We start from the raw sequence: 22,418 nt of genomic DNA on the forward strand, positions 1-22,418 counted from the left end.
CCGCGCCTCCATCTCAAGCGCAGAAGCCAGGATTGCCGCAACGACTGACTCTGAAGAGGCCCGTACTTCCTTTTCAAGCGCAGAAGCCATTATCGCTGCAGAGACCCGCGCCTCCATCTCAAGCGCAGAAGCAAGGATCGCCGCAACGACCGACTCTGAAGAGGCCCGTACTTCCTTCTCAAGCGCAGAAGCCAGTATCGCCGCAGAGACCCCATTTTTATTTTGGGGGGAACTTTCCCTTTTTCACATAATAGACTCAATTAACTCAATTGGTCAACCCAGGTCGGTTTAATATGCTCAGATGTAGGGCTGGGCGATAAAACGATAACGATATGTATCGCGATAGACATGTAATCAATATCAATAAAAAATGCGCTCGATAAAAGTTCGATAAAGTTTTTTTTTTTTTCTTCGTCGGAAGAAACCCATGAAGAAACCAGAGGTTTCAAAGCAAGTTTGGTTGCATGAACAAAGGCACTCGCTCTCTGGTAGCCTAGCAACGTAGGGAGTGACAAGCTAACAGCCAATCGTGTAACAGTATCATGTTTGGTTGCGCTGTTTCGTTGTCTCGTGCTGGTCTGCTGGATTCCTCTCAGAAACCGGCGACTGATAAGCAGAAAATGAGTGCCGCGGCGAGCGAGGAAATTGTAAATAGTATTATTAGAGGAAGAATAACTTGAAGACTCGTTTGTTACTTTTTCATATTTCTGCAGGTTTCTAACAATGTTACTGTACTGTATCAGGTTTGTTATTTATGTTACAGATGTACATCAGTCTACCTCAGTTTTCTTTGTTTACAAAACATTGTACATATTTTAAAAAACTTTATTCACCAGAAGGTGAACAGCTAGTGAACTTCCTAGCACTAAGTTTGCACTAAATTCTCAGGTTTTTCTTTATTTATATTTAACACTTTGCACTATTGTATGACACTTTATTAAGCATTTCTTACATTTTATTTTCATTTTGCACCTTAAATGTTAAGAGATAATTGTTAAGTGTTCATTGTGACTTTAGACTTATGTTTACATTTTAATTATTTGAGTTTTGCATGATTGTGTTGACATTTCTGTCTCAATAACTGAGGGGATTATGATCAGAGGAAGTTTAAGTTTAAAATAAAAATGTTTAAATGTACAATATTTTTCTCCTGGTCCTTATTTTAAATGGGTCATAAAAATATCAATAATTATCGATATCGACCGATATGAAACACTGATATCGTGATACAGTTTTCAGCCATATCGCCCAGCCCTACTCAGATGATATATTTATCAGGCTGTATGGGATAAACCAATGCATTGTTTTTTTTATTTTACCATGTGAACATCTTTGCTTCCCTACTGTTAAAACCCCCAAGAGATCATGTCAAATTTTTACCAGACAGCCCGAAGATAAGACACAACATACAAATGTTTTTTCATTAATATGGGAAGATATCTGACTATAGTGGATAATTGATGAATTTTATCAAGTCAAATTTTTTCACAGGAGCCCTAGGGCTTTATTTGCAAAAGAAAAAAGAAAATTCTTCATTCTTCTTTTGTGCTTGTTTCTCTAGCCATCTGATGATGACACTGTTAGTCTGCACTCTCAGGTGTCTGAGACAGCGCGGGTAGATGCACACATACTCTTCACAAAGCTGGACACAAACAAAGGTGCGTATGTGCTTTCACAGTGTTGCTAGGCAAACGCATGTGTATGTTTGTTGGCTGAACACATGCCACAGAACGGTAGTTCTAGACATAAACATGAATAGAAATCTAATGTTAGCAGCATTTACCTGTTGTCTTTGTGCATTTAGTTTTTTCTCTACCGCTGTCAAATGTAGCCCTACGAATAGGAGTCTGCCTTTTTTGCTTCTTTCCCAAAATAACCTGGTGCAAAATCAGCTACTTTTGCCTTACATCCAGAAGGATCCTGGTTTCAGTCTCGTCCAGGAGGACATTTTGTGTAGAGTAGACAAGTTCTCAGTGCGGGTTTCCCTCAGATACTCCAGTTTCCCTCACGGTCCAAAGACATGCAGATTTTTTAAACAAATAAATAAATTCATGCAATAGAGGGTAAAAAAACTAAACATTTACCCCACATCTATTCCACACTGTGGGACACTGGATTGTAATCTGCCCAACACTTTTTCTCCTCTTTTTGTTATTAGAAATTCTACACCTGCAGATAATGCCTTTAACCACAAAGCTAGTCTTTTTCATGTCTTTTTTCCCCCTTTATTTGAGACTTTTGCTTACTGTAATGGAATACAGCTTTGATGTGTGATTCCCTTCAGATAATTATAGGCAAGGCTTTGCTGTTGGTATTTATTACAAAGGTATGAGACATAATGTGAAGTTTGTGTTTGGCAATAACAAGGTTTCTGTTGTTATCTGAAATATTTGCAGACCAGGATCCATATGACTTTATTGACCTAAATCCAGATGAAGAGGCTCTTTCTGAGGGAGATACCCAAAACAGTGCACCCTATGTGTCATGTATAAAGGTACACTATTTAATACTCACCTATAAGAGAATCTAACACAGACAGATCATTAGATTACAGACTGTAATACACAGACCTTCAATTGGCACAGTTCAATAGACCTATATATAGACCTATAGTTTACACGCTGTAATGTATGTGGACCTACCATACAGATTAAAGACTTAAAATATAAAGACCTATAGATGACACACCATTAATAGATTCGGACCTATAGGCTACACACCATAATATACACAGATCTATAGATTACACACAATAATACAGACAGACCCAAAGATAACACACTATGATACAGACAGACCAATATATTACACACTATAATACAAACAGAATAGATTTATAGAAAAAACCTATAGATTTCACACAATAATACAGACCTATAGAATACACACAGACCTATAGATTATACACTAATAGATACAGACCCATATGCTACAACATGATGTACTCAGACCTATAGATTATACACAATACAGACAAACCTTTAGATAGCATACCAAAATACAGATTCGCTAAATAGTTTACACACTAAAATACAGACAGACCTATTAGCTCTGGCAGTCACGTGTCTTTTTCTGTTTACACCGCCATGCTGGCAGGCAAGAACAGCCAGGAGCGGATATGAAATGAATTGCGCCAACATGAGTTTCAAGCCAACAGAGTTCACTTCGCACTTTAATTCAAAATACATAGACCTGTGCATATCAGGATTTAATAGATTAAACATAACAGGTCCCTATAATGCCCCCAGGGTGCTTTAAACGTGTATCGATAAAAAATGGATAGCTTTGCTGACCTGCCGGATGCTAATATCTACAACTACCGCATCAACTTTTCATTGTCCTACTCTGAGACTCCTTTAAAAGCCTGGAGTGGTAAAAATTGACATGAATTTTGTAATGGCTATTCAACTTTGGAGTCTGCCGGCTTTAACCTGCTTTGTCGTTCTTGGAAGGGTAAGTCAACTGTGTTATTAGCAAACGTAATCGACCCTAGCTGTCCTTGTTTATAGCTTGCTGGTTAAACATTCCCAAAAAACTAAATGACCCTCCATTGAAGCCATGGGTGGTGGTCAGACATGATATGGTTGTGTTAGGAGCCCACTGCGATTGCACAGCTGGACTAGGCAAGTCCTGCTGTTATGTGTCTTGTTTCGGATTTGGCAGCATATCGACAGAGAGGAAGAGCTGACGCTAGTAGTGACATGTGTTGGTCAGCACATTTTGTTGGAGTTAGCCATTTATTGGTCTATTGGGGACTTCCTTTTGCTTTCCCCCTACCTGTTCTGACATCCTGGCACACAGCAGCTGTCCACCATGTTAAAATAGTAAGATTTGTACAGTCTAAACAGTCTAGTTTTAAATTATTGTTGGACCACTGTCAACACCAATACTACAGCCGCTCTGGCGTTCTCTCTGATTGCCTGCCAAAATGGTCAACCTCCAGAGTTCTATGGATTACACACCATAATACAGACATAACTTGATTATGCACTATAATAGATACGGAGCTATAGGCTACACACCATAATATACACAGACCTATAGATTACCTGCAATAATACAGACAGATTTATAGATTACACACTGTAATACAGACAGACCTATATATGACTCACAATAATGCACATACTGTACCTATAGATTACACCCAATAATAAACTGAGAACAATAGATTACACACTGTAATACAGACAGACCTATAGATGACTCACAATAATGCACATACTGTACCTATAGATTACACACAATAATAAACTGAGAACAATAGATTACACACTGTAATACAGACAGACCTATAGATGACTCACAATAATGCACATACTGTACCTATAGATTACACACAATAATAAACTGAGAACAATAGATTACACACTGTAATACAGACAGACCTATAGATGACTCACAATAATGCACATACTGTACCTATAGATTACACACAATAATAAACTGAGAACAATAGATTACACACTGTAATACAGACAGACCTATAGATGACTCACAATAATGCACATACTGTACCTATAGATTACACACAATAATAAACTGAGAACAATAGATTACACACTGTAATACAGACAGACCTATAGATGACTCACAATAATGCACATACTGTACCTATAGATTACACACAATAATAAACTGAGAACAATAGATTACACACTGTAATACAGACAGACCTATAGATGACTCACAATAATGCACATACTGTACCTATAGATTACACACAATAATAAACTGAGAACAATAGATTACACACCTTTATATTTAAATAGAGTTAACATCATTGTGCATGTTTTGGTATACCAGTGTCTTGTATTTGATGTGAGTTTTGAGATGCATGATTCACACATACGTAATTGTACATGACTGTATATGATGGTACTTTTAATGTGTATATTCAGAATTCCACTGTAGTTCAGTTTAGACAAAACCTTAAAGACCTGCATATTATTTTACTTTTGTGAAACAGATCTGTCATCCCACTTTCCAAATTCAGGGAAGTGAAACATCTGTGAAGCATGAATCGGTTCTCCTAAGGAAACCAATCACATCTTAATAGGGATATAGACTGTACAGCTGCATGGACTCATATAAGCTTTTCTTTATCATATTTAGGAGCTTGAAAGAGTTATGAGAACACACCAAAGCAAAGACAAAGAAAACTTGAAAGAGGACTCTGGGTAAGTGTTCCTCATTCATTAGGAGAAATGATGCAAGCGTTCTTGTTTTACAAAAAACTAATCTATGTGGGGAATTGACGTCAGTGTACTTACATTCTTTTTATCATACTGGCCAGCTTAATGGGATAAAGGGATTTGTGTTTAAAGCTTTATTTACTCAATGTTTTTAAACGGATGCTCCACCCAAAAATGACATGAATTATTCACCCTATAGTTGTTCCAGACATGTATACATTTCTTTGTTCGGTTGAACACAAAGAGAGATATTTGGGAATAATGTTACCAGCCAACAGTTCTTATTATTCAAATATTTTTATTGGATTTTAAATTGTAAACACTTAACAATTAACAAGTCCCCATACAACAACCCTAACATACACAATAATATGTGACATGACAAAAAAAAAAAAAGAAAGAAATAAAATAAAAATATATCAATTAAGTCCCAGCAAGAAATCGTGAATTAAAATAGTCCAGAAATGGCTGCCAGACCACATAAAATTTCTGGGTTGAACCCCTGATCGTGTGTTTCAACTTCTCAAGTTTCAAGTTTGCCATTACCTCCTCAACCCAGCGCCTGTGCGTGGGAGGCGCGTCTGTCTTCCAGTTGCACAAAATAAGACGTCTGGCCAGTATGGATGAAAACGCAATGGCGTCTGATTGTGCACCAGATATCGCCTCACCAGTAGGGGTCACACCAAATATTGCGATTTCAGGAGCAGGGCTTATCTCTCTGCCACAAATGTAAGAAAAAGTGTCAAAAATCAAAGACCAAAACTCTGTTAACTTTGGGCAAGCCCAGAACATATGAGAGAGGGTAGCCGGGGCCTGACGGCATCGAGAACAAGTCGGGTCGACATCTGGATACATCCAGGCAAGCTTACTCCTAGATAAATGAAGCCTGTGAAGCACCTTAAACTGAAGCAAACCATGTCTGATACAAATCGAAGTTGAATGTATTCTCTTAATTGCGCTTTGCCAGGATATGTCCGACAATCCAAATCCTAGTTCCCCCTCCCATCCAGCCCTGATATGACCAAGCGAAGGCAAGGCCATCATCTGAATATCCTCATATATTCTGCTCACTCCTCCTCTTTGGTTCAGATCCCTCTCCAACCACTCCTCCATCCAATTATTTGACGAGAGTAACGGAAAGGAAGGGAAATGTTTCCGAACGAAGACACGCACCTGCTGATACCTGAAATAATGGGAGCTGGGGATACAATACTCATTTATCAGCTGCTCAAATGACATGAACACACCATCCCTAAAAAGATCCTTCACCCGCTTCAGACCACTCCTGAACCATGATTTAAATGCTGTATCCATGAGTGAGGGTGGAAAGAGTGCGTTGGCTGAGATTGGGAGAGAGGACATAGCCTGTTTATGTTTGAAGTGGGTCCTGAATTGGGACCATATTCGAAGTGAGCCACCCACAATAAGATTATTTGTAAGACGCATCTTACTGAGTGGGAATGGCGCACATATTAAAGAAGGTAGAGACACCGGATGAGCGGAATATTGTTCCATTTCAACCCATTCAGGTCCACCCCCCTCATAAGACGCAGAGACCCAGTATATTAGTTTTTATAGATATTAGCTGCCCAATAATATTGTAGTAAAAAATTTGGTAGAGCTAGGCCTCCTGCCTCTTTCTGTTTCTCCAGATGCGACTTCCTTATTCGTGGGATGGTCTTGTTCCAGATAAAGGTAGATATAGATTTATCTAACTCTTTGAAAAAAGATTTTGGGATAAAAACAGGTATTGTATTAAATAAAAATAAGAACCTGGGCATAATTATCATCTTGACAGAGTTAACCCTGCCAGCAAGCGATAACGGCAGCGTAGACCAACGGGAAAGGTCCTGTTTAGCCCTTTCTAGGGCTGGTTTAAAGTTATGCTTGAATAAATCCTTGTATTTGCTGGTTACTGAAATGCCAAGATATGTAAAAGTGTCGCGAGTTTCTTTCAGTTGATATGCCTCAAAAGACATCTGTCGCGCCTGGTCGTTAATAGGGAAGAGCTAACTCTTAGTAAGATTAATCTTGTAGCCTGAAATCTCTCCATAATAATTTCTAATGCCTTAGGAATAGAGGTGCAAGGATCGGACAGGTACAGTATCAGGTCGTCCGCATACAGAGACAGTTTATGATTTTGACCCCCCCTGACAACACCCGTGAGCCCCTCGGCGCCTCTAAGTGTAACCGCTAGTGGTTCAATGGCTAGGTCAAACAGAAGTGGGCTCAATGGACAGCCCTGCCTTGTCCCCCTCCCTATAGGAAAATAATTGGAGATGATTCTATTAGTACGGACGGAGGCCTGCGGGGTAGCATACAGGATCCTTATCCATGAACAAAAAGCCGGTCCAAATCCAAACCTTCCCAGAGTTGCAAGAAGATACTCATACTCAATCCTGTCAAATGCCTTGTGAGCATCGAGAGAGAGCAAAACCTCTGCTGTAAGTGGAGTTTCCGGGGAATAAACAATATTAAAAAGCCTTCTTATATTGCCAAAGAGCTGCCGCCCAGTAATAAAACCAGTCTGATCTGGATGTATCACTGTATGCATGACAGACTCCAATCTACTAGCCAGAACCTTGGTCAAGATTTTGTAATCTCAGCAGAGTAGGCTCACAGGCCGAAATGATCCACACTCCAGAGGGTCCTTTCCTTTCTTAAGAAGGACTGAGATGGTGGCCTGGGTCATTGTAGGAGGGAGAGTCTTACGTTCCAATGCCTCGGTATATACATTTTCTAATAGAGGGGTTAGTTTCAATGAGAATTTTTTTAAAAATTCAATAGGGAAGCCATCCGGCCCCGGAGCTTTACCACTCTTCATCTTTTTAATTGCCCGATCAATTTCAGCTGCTGACATGTTCCTATCAAGATCTGTCCTGTCTTGTTGGCCTACGGTTGGAATTTCTAGACCATTGAAAAACTGAGCCAACTTAGTGCTATCGCAATTTTCAGTGGCATAGAGGTCTTCATAGAATTTTCTGAATTTATTATTTATGCTTTTTTGATTTGTGGTTATCCCCTCTGGAGTGTTAATCTCTGCTATCCATCCAGCCTCTGCAGACTGTCTTAGTTGATGGTTTAGTAGTTTGCTGGCTCGTTCCCCATGCTCGTAAAATTCTTGGCGAGATTTCAGATAAAGCTCCTCAGCTACTCCAGACGAAAGAGTATTGAATTCTGTCTGCAAACCTATTCTCTCTTTACAAAGAGCCGCAGATGGAGCTTCAGAATTTCTATGATCAACGTCCTCTATCAAAGAGATCAACTCATTAAGGCGTGCTGACCGTCTCCTATTCATGCTTACAGTATAAGATATAATCTGACCACGTAAATACGCTTTCATTGCCTCCCACAGGTTAGAGTGGCTCGTGTCTGGTGATTGGTTTGTTTCTAAAAAGAAGTCAATTTGGGCGGATATGAAGTTAACAAAATCTTCATCAGACAAAAGACGTGGGTTAAGTCTCCAGTTGCGTTGTGGAGGCTCGTTGTCTGGAAAGCAAAGCACCATTGTTACTGGGCTATGGTCAGAGATAACGATACCATCATATTCACTAGACCTCAACAGGGGGAGAAGTTTCTTGTCCAGCAAAAAATAGTCTATCCTGGAATACGAGTTATGTGCTGGAGAAAAGAAAGAATATTGTCTAGAAACAGGGTTTCTATATCTCCACGCATCGATCACCCCATACGCTTGGAGAAAAGCGTTAATGGTCTCTGCTGATTTACTAAGTGTTCTCGGTATGGCTCTAGAACGGTCCATAGTGGGATCTAGAACACAGTTTAAGTCTCCCCCGAGGAGCAATTGGTGACTGTGTAATTCTGGAAGGAGTGAGAAAAAGTCAGTGAAAAATTTAGCATTATCCCAGTTCGGCGCATAGACGCAAGCCATTACTACTGGTAAATTAAATAAATGTCCTTGAACAATAATAAACCGACCATCTTTATCTTGGATCGTCTTTGTCTGTATAAAATGCACTTCTCTATGGACGAGAATGGCCGCACCACGGAATTTTACATTAAATTTGGAGTGGAAAACCTGGGAAAAGCCCCCTCTCTTGAGTCTGGAGTGGTCCTTATCAAGCAGGTGTGTCTCAGTCAAGAATGCTATGTCTGTTTGCAGCTTTGATAAATGGGAGAACACCCTACTTCGCTTTACTGAATGGTTAAGCCCTTTAGTATTCCAGTTCGTAAATTTAGTGTTTGCCCGCCCCGCACCGCTAAAATTAGGGGTCACCATATTCTTGTATCTGAAATGGCCTGATAGTAACCTGAACAACCCGATCACAAATCCCTTTCACATGTAACAGATCCCTGTTTAGACATTGTGCAATTAAAACCAATACTACAAAACATGAAAACAACAACAGAAACAACCAAAAATACATAAACACAAAATCAAACACATCATTCATAAAACCCCATTGCTGGCCTCTCCCCAAACGAAAGGCTGCATACTCCCCCAGTCGTACATTACCGCACAACATAAAGCTTACCTCGTGAGACGGAGTCCCACCAAAACTATATTAAAGACAGAATAACATGTTGCAGCTAATCCTTATTATGATCAAAAATAGTACACACTCAATAAATGTTCACTCTAGCACCTTATCTATATTCCCCCTTATGTAAGTAACCTTAACCAACTTAAACAAAAGTCAGGCATTAACAGGGCCCGACATTTCCACAAGAAAATCCAGTACAAAATTAAATATATACTGGTGCCTATTGAACACAATAGAACAACATTATGTTATGCGTTATCAAGGTCAAATTAGCCCAAAGCGGAAAATTTCTTATTGTTTTGCGTTGTTACTGACGGTCTTTAGGTGGTGATTGGTTATGTTAAAATCCCCCTTACTTAAACCAAGTCTTTATCGGGATGTTAGTCAAACATACCTCTGTACACAAGATGTAAGAAACCACGGAAAGAACGTCAATCTGCGCTGTCACCTCTTCAGGTTGTGCGCTTCAGGTTTTTCATTATGAAGTCCTTGGCCTGTTTTGGGTCTTTAAAGCTTGTGCGTACCCCATCTGATGTCGTTATCCTAAGCTCCGCTGGGTACCACAGGCCGTAGCGGATTCCCTCCCAACTCCGTAGCAAGCCCCGCACTTCATTGAACTCTGCTCGCTGCTTGGACACAGCCTGTGTGTAGTCTTCATTTTTGGGTGGAGTATCCCTTTTACCCGGCGTGAGATAAAAGGCTGTGCCTCTAAGATTCGCTTAAAAAGTGGACACATACAAGATCGGTCGCAAAACAAAATAAGTAGGTTGCCCACCCTTCATCTCGTTTTGTTTTGCATTTGGAAGACTCTGTCGAACAGGGTAGCGTGTAATATGTAAGATGTAGTATACTATAGTATTCTGAAACCACAAGACAACCTTAAATGCCATACCCATGAAGAAAATAATTATGTTCTGTTAATTATGTTCCCTTTCTGTTTTGATAAGCATTCTGACTGCAACATTTCGAATGTTTCAAAATACTAAATATTGATATATTTTTATAGCACGGTACCATAACACATATGATATCTTTGTCACAAATGTAAAAATATATTTTTATAAAGATATATATCTTTTTTTCAGGTGACTTATAAAGTCACTGGAATAGCTTTGCCTCCTGTCGACAGAAGATTTTAGCATAGAAAGCATCATTAAACAAAATCATTATCTCATCTGTCAGAAGTTCCATGACATCTAAAATACTTATTTCTCTGAATGCACGAGAAATGCGTGTGTGTGTGTGTGCAACCATGCATTTTCTTTATTATTATGTTTTACTTGATTTCTTGGAATGCCTTTCCCTTGACGTGCATTCGCCCTAACATGTTCACAAACCATAAACCTTTCACCTCTTATTATGCCGTGCACAATGACATTATATATTCCATACATGGATAAAAGCGCCAAATGAATAAATGTATTTCATAGGTTAATTATTGGGTGTTATTAAAGGAACTATTTGACATTTTGCCGCTAGACTGTTGCAGTCAACACTCGAGGTGATTTTCACACGCTTCACACTGTGTGTAATGTTGGCTTTCACATTATTCCCAAAATACTTACCAGGGAAGTGTGGCTAAACCAAAAAACAACAGGTCTGTTCCGTTTCCAGAAAAGGAAAGTCTTTGTCCTCTGTTGAGGAACATTTCCATAGCATTTGCTTATTGTTTATTTGTTGTCTTTTGTTATTACATCTCATTTGGTTTGTTTTTACCTTGATAGTCCAGAGAAGCTGACAAGAGGAAATAATGCGATGGCATCCAGGTGTCAGAAAATTCCCCCACTTTCTGAAGAATTGCAAAAATATTCCAATGTCACTTGTACAGATTAGTCTAAAGAAAAAAAAACAATCATGCCTGCATTCAAATTTGAATGAACTAAACAGGGTGGAACCAAAGGATGGGGGCTTAATAAACATCCATGTCTGTTAATGTTCCAACGTTGAAACCAAGGTGTAGCTGTTAGCACATAGCAAACATGCCACATCCCAGTTCATGTGTGAGCTACGGGTTTGTTTCTGGCCCACCTTGATTCTGGTCCTCAGGTAGAGTTTCTCCTCAGATTAATATTGTGTGTCATAATGTTCCAGAGAACTTGAGAAAGTCTGACGATGAGCTGTTATCTGTAATTTCCCAAAATACGGTCTCTAGATACGGTATCTAGAAAATAAACAAATGCATTAGTCATCTAGTAAATTCCGAGTAAATTCAGTGAAATATCCATTGTATTCTTTGGGATGAGTCTTTTCTTTTGTTGGTCTGTGTTTCATTGTCGCTGTAGTCTTCGGATGTTGCTTTCTCAAATTTGTTTCCGCGGTTTATGTCGTTTGTGGAAAAAATGGGTGGAGTCAAAAATTTATGGTAACAGTGTCATACCCAAGGTTTTAGAAATACGAAGGCCCAAAAACTGAGTTTGTTCGTGTTGACGTGATGACTGTAAACACATGGTCAGTGAAATATTAATATGCAAATACTAAAATACAATAGTCAGTATTTTAATTGAAATAGCATTTGGGTTTGTAATGACATGTAGGTGCATGAGTGGTAGTAAAATGTTTATTTTATTTTTAGGTAAACTATTGCTTTAGACTTTTGAGCACAGACTAGACATGGACAAATTAGAATAAAATGGTTGCTGACACTTTGCGTTTCTTTTTATAAAGAAAACATTAAAGGAATAGAGAAAGGGTGAATACAAATCAAGAATTAAAGCACTAGAATTTTTGTTAAAGAGAGATTTCACCCAAAAAAGTCATTATTTACTCACCCTCAAAAGAAGATATTTTGAAGAATGATGATAATCAAAACAACTGTTGGTCCCTATTCACTTCTATTGTATAAGAAACAATGCAAGTCAATGGGGACCAATGGTTTCTGTTACCAACATTCTTTAAAATGTGTCCCAAAAAAAGTCTTACAGGTTTGAAAATATAAGTGAATATGAGTGAATGATGACAGAAATTACCTTTTTGGGTGAACTATCACTTTAAGGATTGCATTTGAACTATTGTATTTAATTGGTTAACCACAACTTATAAAACATTTGAGTCAAAGCCAATCAATTCTAGTGAAGCATGTTCCAGTGAACATGAAACTCCCACTTTGAGTTTAATTAACCAGGCATTTTCTTGGAATAATCTTTTGTAAATTTGCTAAAAGGCTGTTAGGAAACCAGGTAAACAAGTTCAAATCGTTTACATTATGCACACATTTAATAATGTTCAATTATCGTCACATTGAAAATTATACATGTGTACATCATACTCTTTCACAACCCTCTGAAAAGCTCCAGATGTGACAATAAGATGTTATCAAAACGATTGTAACATTGATAATTTGGGCGCAGTTTTAGTTTAAAGTATCAGTATGAGTTTTCTTGATGATCTATTGACAGAAATTCTATATAATATACAAAACGATGTCTTCATAGATGTATAAAGACCTTATGAAATTCGCGGCCATGTTTTGTACAGTAGCCCTAAACGGACAAATAACTCTAAAAAGTGTGTTTCCTCTTCCTCCCCCTCTGCCCTGCTGTACGTTGTCCGATTGTCCCTGACTTTACAAAAGGGGTAAAACGTTTGCTAACTTTCACTTAACTGCTATCTTGCTGTCAGATCAAACGATTTTAACAGCGTTGCTATTTAATGTTAGCTAACTCTGCACTCAAACGTGCTGTGCAATGCAAGCATGAAATGCTTAGCTTTATCATAGCTTAGACCACATAAATAATAAAGCAAATTAATAAAAAGCGAAGACGACACGGGTATGTACAATCAGCACACCAACAGCAAAAACCAATGTTACTCGCATTCTGATCCAAATAAAAGCAACCTCCTCGGGGGTAATTTTTAGATTATCTTTCTAACAACTCTCTGCTGTAAAGTATGTCCATAGATATCGATAAGTTTCTCCGCTAAAAGCCTTAGTACCATGGGTTCTATCTCGTCTCTGCTGGAAATCTTCATAATATTAGGTCCTAGCTCCTGCCTGACTTTTATCTTTCTTTTTATCCTTAAAATCCACAGATCCTTAATTTTATGAAATAAATAAGATATTGCGCTTTCTACAGTTTTTCTAATGTCCGCATGATCTCTTCCCTGCGTCAACATATAAGACACACTGTCTTAGCCGATGACATTTTTTTGTACTGTGGTGGACACCGTCGTGTTTGGACTAAGAGATTGGTTGCAGTCCTCAAACTCACCGCTAGTGGCCGCAATAAATCCCACTCTAGACCTTTAAACCGATGGTTTGAGTAAATTGACAGTAACACTTGATTTTTCCCAGTGACATATGGTAACTATAAAATACGGTAAAGAGACTTTATAGATGATCAAATTGTTTCACTCCGTCAAATAAAGGTTTTGACCCCTTCCAATGTTTATAACTTTAGCAAAAAGCAGGAATTACATGAGCGGCTACTCATGCTGGCATGTGGCCTTAAGAAAAACACGACACCAATGTAATCAGAAACGGCCATCTTTGTGGCTAAAATTTACTGTCAGAAATGGGGAGGACATCACCCAGATTCAAGCAGACTTAGGGTAAAGTTAAACAAACTTTAAATGAAAACAACTACGACGCGACACTGGAGTTAGAGCATGGCATGAAAAAGACATCAAAAACCCGAAAGACGTGGCAATGTCATGACTCTGCCCAGGGAGCTAGAAAACTCAAGACAGGAAGGACAGAGTCCTGACATTTACACCCTACATGTTTGTAAATATAATCAGCATCCATCTCATTTTATGTCTTTTGTATCTCTGTCCTGCTTCAGCTCCGAGAAGGAGCAGCTAGCTGAGGAAGATGAGGATGACCTGAAGGAGGTGTTGGACCTGAGGAAGATCGCAGTTCAGCTGCTACAGCAGGAGCAGCAGAACAGGTAATATGCACTTTGCAGTGCACGTCTGATCAAATGAGCTGCCGTCCATAAAACATGTGCAAAATGTGTGTGCTTGCACATGCAGATCAACACATATTTTGAATAGAATCCTCTGATTTATACTGTATATTAACATGTTTTTTAATATAAGCTGCCCTTTCATCTCTGCACTGCTTGCTTTACTTTAGATCTTTCTGTCTTGGGTCTCATTCCAATACCTCAAGTGACTCCCCTATTCTAAATAGTAATGTCTAAATGTGCCTATTTTCATGACCCAGTACATGTTGTTGAATGATTAAGATAGTCCTGTTGGCCTTTTTTATACTGGATTCCTTCTCAAAATATTCTGGCTTGCAGGCATAGCCATCAGATACCAATCACATGCTTTTTTGTAGTGGCCTTTCAAAATGTTTAAAAACAGGACAAAAAATGTCTGCATTGCGTCAATTGAATTTTTGTTCAATTGGAGTCTCATTTGTGTTCATCATTGATTTTAGACAGTCTCGGGCCGATCAAAGTATTAGGATCATTCCAGTGCTTGAAGTGGGAAATAACTTATCTATTATGATTTTAGGCATGTCAAGTCAAACACACGTATTACATTATGTGACTAACCAGTAACCACATTCGCAAGTAAAGTAGTTTGAATCTCTGGACTCAACCATTGATTATTTGTTTTTTAAAACCCTGGTTTTGTTTTGTTTGCCTTCTCACATCTCTCTACGCGGTCGTCTTTCTGTTAGCCACCTCCTGACAATTAAGTTCTGTCTTATTCAATTTTATTGGCGCACATTCTGCTTGGCCTCTGTAATTAGATTTTCTAGAACCCCTTAAGTACTGTTTGATTGGTCACCCTTTTTTTATATAGTATTGATCGACTTCGAGTGCTGTTCCAGATTTCTGGGTTTAAGGTGGATATATCCGAAATCCCAGTTGTCTGGAATACAGCATAAGCGCTATTTCTTGTAGTTAATCATTACTGCGTACCGCCCCACTTCGAGCACTGGATCATCCCCTCTGTTTACTAACAAATGAATCACCATTTTCCTCCTTTTCTTCCATCTCCTTCTCTATCACTTCTTGCTTCTCTGCCTAACCCTGGGATGTGATTGGTGCACACATTACACGTGACTCTCAGGAGGCGGTCCTTAATATGTAGGGCTGAGAGTCTAATACACCGTAGAAGAGCAGCGGGGAGAGCTCACAGGTAGAAGGAGAGATGTGTGTCTGTGTTTTGTATTTGTCTGTATTTTTAGCATTTAGATCATTTTTGACGTAAAGTAAGTGTTTGTGTGCTTTCACTGTAGGCCCAGGACTTATATTAGCATGCACGTGTCGATGTTATGGCAAAATAATATAAACAATGCATGATAAAAAAGACGATAGAGTTACCCACAAAACCTTTGTACCTTATGTAGATGTTCGGATGTTGAAACTACTTTTGCTTTCTTTGGTTCAGCTGACAGAAAATACAGGTTAATGTACATTCCCTTGGTACATTTATTTGAATTTGAATGTGTGTGGACTTCACGATGGCCAGACAGTTGTCTTCACTTTAAACTGTTAAAATTTGGTTTTATTTGAATAAAAAACAATATTTATTCAATATGGATAAGAAATATTTTAAATCGACGTGTGAAATATATCACCTCCTCGTTTCCACAGCAACACATCTGCTTCAGCTGCTCCATTCCACAGCTGCCACTCTCTACCTGGCTAGCGCTGTCAAAATGACTGAGAATAAGATTACATTTTTATACTCCCTGCTTACACTCAAATACTGTAAACCCAGGATTGTGAAACAACGGAGATAAACACTGGGGAAGCTTTGAAAAATGTGACTGTCAGGTACAGAAGGTAAGGACTCAAAAGCAGATTCAAAATAATGGTTTAATCGGATAATAATAATAATAATGAGCCGGAACAAAACAATAAGCAGATCAGAGCTTCAGATAGTCCAAGGGCTAGGCAGAGACAGGGTCAGACAGGCGGTAGGTCGGTCGAGGTGCGAACAAAGTCCGAGTGGGTAATCCAAAGGGTAAACAACAGTCGAGGGTCAGTTGAGGTACAAACAGAGTCCAGAGGGAGAAGGCAAACACGTAATCCTAAACAGCAGATCAGTCCAAAGGAATCCACAATACACACGAGTACTGGAACTGGACGAAAGCACAGTTAGCAAAAAATCCTACAGGGCAGGATGGCTAGGGTGATGAACTAAATACAACGCAACAGCAACGAAGGAGAGAAACAGAGAGGAATATAAAGGGAGGAAAATAATGACCAATAAGAAACAGCTGTGCGCTGCTGAGCCGCTCAGCTGTTTGCCAAGCCGCATCAGCTGTGCACATGGAAAGGCGAGTGAGAAAGTGAAGGGAGATCAAACCCGGGACCTGACAGTGACGTCATGTCGGGGTATTTAAATGCTGAATTTCAAAAAATTCAATTGGTTGTAATTTAACACTATGGCGTGCTTAATATATATTATTATAACAAAAAATATATTTTACTAATAAAAATCATTCCAATGAATATTTGACTACTTCCTAAAAGATGATCGCATAGACGAAACCTCTGCTGGACCTGACAGTTATGGAACTTGATGATAGTGAACATACTGTTGCTGAAATAATTCATGGATTCTATGCATGAGACATGGACAATTGCCAATGTTTTGACAACGTTTGGGAAACATTGATTACAATGCCATCAGTTGTGACTGTTTTTAAACATGCACTGACACTTGGCGCCTCAACGACAATGTGGAAGAGTTCATTTTCAACCTTGAAGCCTTATTCAACATTAGAAAGGTTAGACCCTATCTCACTGAGAATGCGGCAGAACTCCTTGTCCAGGCCCTGGTGATCTCAAGGTTGGACTACTGCTGGTCTTCCTGCAAAGGCTATCAAACCAGTCCAGCTGGTTTAGACAGCAGCAGCACACCTCGTCTTCCAACAGCCCAAAAGGGCTCATGTGACACCCCTTTTCATTTCCCTCCACTGGCTACAGGTTGAAGCCTGAATTAGATTAATTCAGGTCATCAAGAACCCTGCGTTCAGCAAACCGGCAGCGTCTTGTATTGCCTTCTCAAAAGGCCAGTAAATCGCTTGCCCGCTCATTCTCCTTCACAACTCCTTCCTGGTGGAACATTCTTCCTAATTCAGTCCAGTCAACCACATCTCTCACAACATTCAATAATCGACTTAAAACCCATCTCTTGTAGTACCGTCCCAAAAAGGGAAGACATCACTGTCACATTCCTTCTCTGGATTTGTACCACATTTGAAAAAATGATCTGCCCGCTGCCACAAGATCAGCAGATTCTATAGCCATCTTTGAGAATCAACTGAAAACACATCTCTTCCGTCAGCACCTGACTGATTAGTTCTGACTTATCTCTTTTCCACTCTTTCTATCCTTAAAAAAACTTAGCTTTGTATACTGTAGACCAGTTGTTCTGCGCTTATGTTTTTTGTTGTCCTTATTTTGTTTCCATTGTTTACCTCATTTGATAGTCAGTTTGCATAAAACCGTCTGCTAAATGTAAATGTAATACAATTTTCCATATAGTGTATTATAGTTGATCTCTTATAGCTACGGTATCTTCAATAATGTGAACGTCCCTTAAGAGTTAAGACTACTACACATGTTGTTATAAGCACTGCATTCCAAATGATTGTAAAAACTACAACTACAAAAAAAATTCAATATGGAATGAATGAATTAGTAAAGCTGTTTTCAATCAAAAAACATCTGTGACATGTACAGTACAAACTTGTAGGTTCTTACCTACTTTCTCCTCTTCATCCCTTATGGGACATAAGGCTTTAATGAGCTCTCTCCATCGTCTGTGGTCCTTGGCAGCATTCTGTGCTTCTGGCATCTAAGTCTCAAGTCCACTCTTATATGTACTGACCAATCGCCAGTACCCACCTGTTTGGCATTTTTGTTGATCCTGTCAGTTTTCGATTGCATCTTGGAGTGGTTTGTTGAAAGGAGGGCCAAATCGTCTGCAAAGTCAAGGTCTTCCTGCTGAGATGACAGGGTCCATTGGATGCCTCTAGGTTTGTCTGCTGTTGTGTTGGTTGTGATCCAGTCTATTGCAATTAAGAAGAGGATGGGAGAGATGATGCACCCCTGTCTCACTCCGGACTGTACTGGGAACCAGTCAGTAAGAGTGGTGCCCATAAGGACACTATACTCAAACCTTTCATTTAAGACTTTTATGATTGTAATTATCTTGAATGGAATTCCGTAGTAGTGAAGTATCTTCCAGTTTGCAGAACTTATAGTTGAGCCGTACTCTGATCAGTCTTTCACTTACTGGTTCCCACTCCAGCAAGGTTTTAGCTTTCTCCTTAGAGATAATGATGGCTACTCCATGTTTATGGGCATTCTCATGGCCTGAGTGGAGAACGACAGATCCATTTTGCAGAACTTGGCATCCGGAGCCCATCCAATGACTTTCACTTATCCCCAGGATGTCCAGTTGGTATCTCTTCATTTCGCTTGAGGACTTGTGCTGTGTTGGAGGTCTCATATGTGGCTCGGACATTCCATGCTCCAGGGCAGATCTTAGTCTTTGGGCCAAGCAGTCCCTCCATCACACCCCTGACTTCCTTTCGGCTTTCATCAGGGGTGGTCATACTGCCACTCAAAGAGTGGCTGGGACCTGCAATGGGCGCCTGATGTCAATTGGTTTGCTCATTGTAGTTTCTGTAACAGTAGCTTTTTTTATGGGGTTTACGGGGTGGTGCTGTTAGCGCCCAACCTGGAGGACCGAGGTGCTAAAACCAATCTGGTATGGCTAGACCTACTAGGAGCTAAAGGCTTCCTCCAGCATAGCTCTTAGGGTCTTTGAAGCACGCAAGCCTCTCCACCACAACAAGATTACAACACAAGGAGATGACAAACTTGTAGGTACTGTATGCCAACAACATCTTTTTTTTGTACAAAACCTTTGGTTGCACTTTATTTACAGCCAACAAATACTGGTAACTACATATACTTTAAGGAGTAAATTACATTAGGAGTTAAGTTTAGGGTTGGTACCTAGTAATTACGCAGTAAGTATATGGTACATACTTTATATATGTAGAACAGGATTGCTAAAAAAAGTGCTACAAAGGCCATCTGGCAGAAGCACGATCCCATGATACAAGGACCTGATATGTAGGAATATCAATTATTATTACTCATCTGATTATAGTTATTTGACTTAACCTCAGATATTTCAGACAACCACAATAATTTCACCTTTAGAAGATGTGCAATGGTCCCCACGTTGAGCATGCTTGCTCTGCACTTACTTTTACAGTCAAATTATATTTGTTAATCATTTTTTTAGGTTTTAAATGATTCATTTAATTTATTATTTACATCATCTATGAAAGCCATTAAGTAGACAAGGAATCAAATCTTTTATTAGACAATTATTTTTAAATAGACATTACATTACATAATCATTACAGGCTTAAACGTGAACAGATGACACCAGTATCAGAATGCTTTTATTTGGCAAATTATTATAAAGAATCAAGGCATGTATGTTTTCCAGACACTGTTTTGTCTAAAAGAGTTTATAGAGCAGGGCATGTCATTTGTTTTGCCTTTATGTTTAAACCGGATCATGGTGCATTGTAACCTGAGTGAATAACAAGTGCTTTTTCATGAGTGAAATTTCATCCCATACATTTCGCACCTCACCTTTTTCTAGAAACTTGTAATAAAAGACGTGATGTTTTTTTCTGATCTCACAGATTTCTCAGCCACTCCGGTAGCAGCACAAAATCAAGATCTCCATCTCAGACTGTTAGAAGGTATTATGACGCACATTATCCCAATTCACAAATGCATCCGGGGCATTTTTTATAATACTGCTTCATAGCAACAACGATAATCACAATAACATTACAAAACAATGAAACTTTGACACATTAATAACAATGTGACTTGCTAAGGGGTAAAAGGTAGGGCATCTAATTCATATACAGTAGTTTTCATATTTGCAGATTTTCTACTGCATATGAACTGTTGAACTGCTTATGTATTTTAAACAAATGTAATAGACCTTTGGTATTCAGTGTTTACGTCTTAAAATCTGTTCTGTAGTTATACCATACCTTTAAATTGTATAGAAAAAGACAATTACATGCACTTTATTTAAGCATGCTTGGGTGGAGAACCTGCATGATCTCAGTATCGTAAGATCTCTGTTGGTCGTGGATACACCCTGTTTGGTTTAGAAGAAAGAATGGAAGGAGGTGAAGGTAGGAAGCTTTAGATGTTTGACAGTTAAACAAGTAGTGACAGGTGTGTACTGAATATACTTACTGAATGTATTTATAGTTGTAAAGCTAAAGCCAGCATTCTGAACCATGGGCGTCGAAATCTAGCTTAAGCTTCAGCTCTAATAAAACACAGCTGAACCATCTTAGTCATGATTTCTAGGAATTTTAAACATGTACCCACACTCTTAGGGTTATTAGGAAGGAAGCTCTGCAGGTATGTGGTCCTCGTGTAGAAAATTACTGTTTAACTCCCCAGTTCTAAAATATACTCTTTGAAATACCGAATTGAGCAAGAGAGGATGTAGAGAAGAAGAAAAAGATGATGTCAAGCAGTAAGAGGAAAATCGGTAACATTATATTCTTCACAATGTCGAACACAGTCTCATGACATGGTCACAAAATATAGAATCTATTGATTTGTGTTCATGAACACAAATTTCTCCCTATCTGATGGGAATTCATACCTATTTTACGAGGGAATTTGTTCGATCTCATCCATACGTTATATTATGATTTGACTTTGCGCCCGGTCGTTAGGTTAAGGGTCAGGGTTATGCTGAGCCTTGGCCTCCTTGTAAAATGCGTGTTCATTTTAGCAAAAGTAAGCTTTGTGCCTTTGGTTTTAGGGATTGAGGTGTGTGTATATATATGTATGTATATACACATGCAGTCTGTGTGGACTGACATGAAAAAGGGGGAGTGTAGACTCAACAAAAAAAAATGAAGGTAGCAGTTTGCATCAATATTTTTGAGTTGTGTCAACTTCTAACTAATAAAATTAAAGTTTATCGAACAAACTAAATTGGGTCAGACAGACTGTCACGGTCTGGGAAGGACAGAACCCAAGCGCAGCCAGTAGGATGGTGACACATGGACGTTTATTAACAATAAAACGCAAAACAAAACCCACGAGGGGGCAAAACAACAATAACAGGGGAATAATAACTTAGACTCGACAGAACATAGTCTTACTGAAACTGGACTAAACTAAAACAACACTTGACATAAACTATAACTATTCAACTTACTGGTGAATAGACTGGTGCAAACTCATTATCACTTGCATCACCAGCCCCGGCCGTTCCCTAACGGCTCTCGTCCCACCTTGCTCATTACAGTCATACACAGGGTACAAGCAAAACGAGGTAACAAGAGGGCGGGGACATAGACAACACCGAAGAGAAAGCACATTATGTCGTGACCTACAATGTGTTTCTCTCCACACAAAAAATATGGTACTGTCATGTTCCTGCCCAAGACTAGAAAAACCTGACAAGACGTGGCAGAACCATGACACAGTTTTTTTATTTATATCTCAATTTACAAAATTCTCAGTAATAAATAAAAGCTAATTTTGCCTATAGCATCTACGATGAGATGCCTTTTGAGTAAAACAGCATGTATGCTAATCTCCTTTGAGCCTTACCATAGGCTAAGCAAATGTTCTATTCTTCAGGTCAATGGTAACCTCTTTAAACCACGAACATAACCAGCAATTTTTTAAAGGACAAAAGAAAAGAACATAAACATTATCTAGTCCAGTGGTTC

The 22,418-nt window shown here is 39.0% G+C and overlaps 1 protein-coding gene across 1 annotated transcript in view; it reads left to right on the plus strand.

Annotated features, from left to right (window-relative positions):
- lrch2 (leucine-rich repeats and calponin homology (CH) domain containing 2) overlaps nt 1–22,418 on the plus strand; it is a 69,148-nt gene that overhangs the window by 28,983 nt on the left and 17,747 nt on the right. The window contains exons 8-12 of the mRNA XM_079478623.1: nt 1,562–1,658; nt 2,397–2,494; nt 5,116–5,180; nt 14,479–14,583; nt 20,340–20,399. Coding sequence (XP_079334749.1) covers nt 1,562–1,658; nt 2,397–2,494; nt 5,116–5,180; nt 14,479–14,583; nt 20,340–20,399 — 425 coding nt within the window. The remainder of the gene's footprint in view (nt 1–1,561; nt 1,659–2,396; nt 2,495–5,115; nt 5,181–14,478; nt 14,584–20,339; nt 20,400–22,418) is intronic.

This window comes from Barbatula barbatula, assembly GCF_947034865.1.
Source record: "Barbatula barbatula genome assembly, chromosome: 2".
Lineage (NCBI taxonomy): Eukaryota > Metazoa > Chordata > Actinopteri > Cypriniformes > Nemacheilidae > Barbatula > Barbatula barbatula.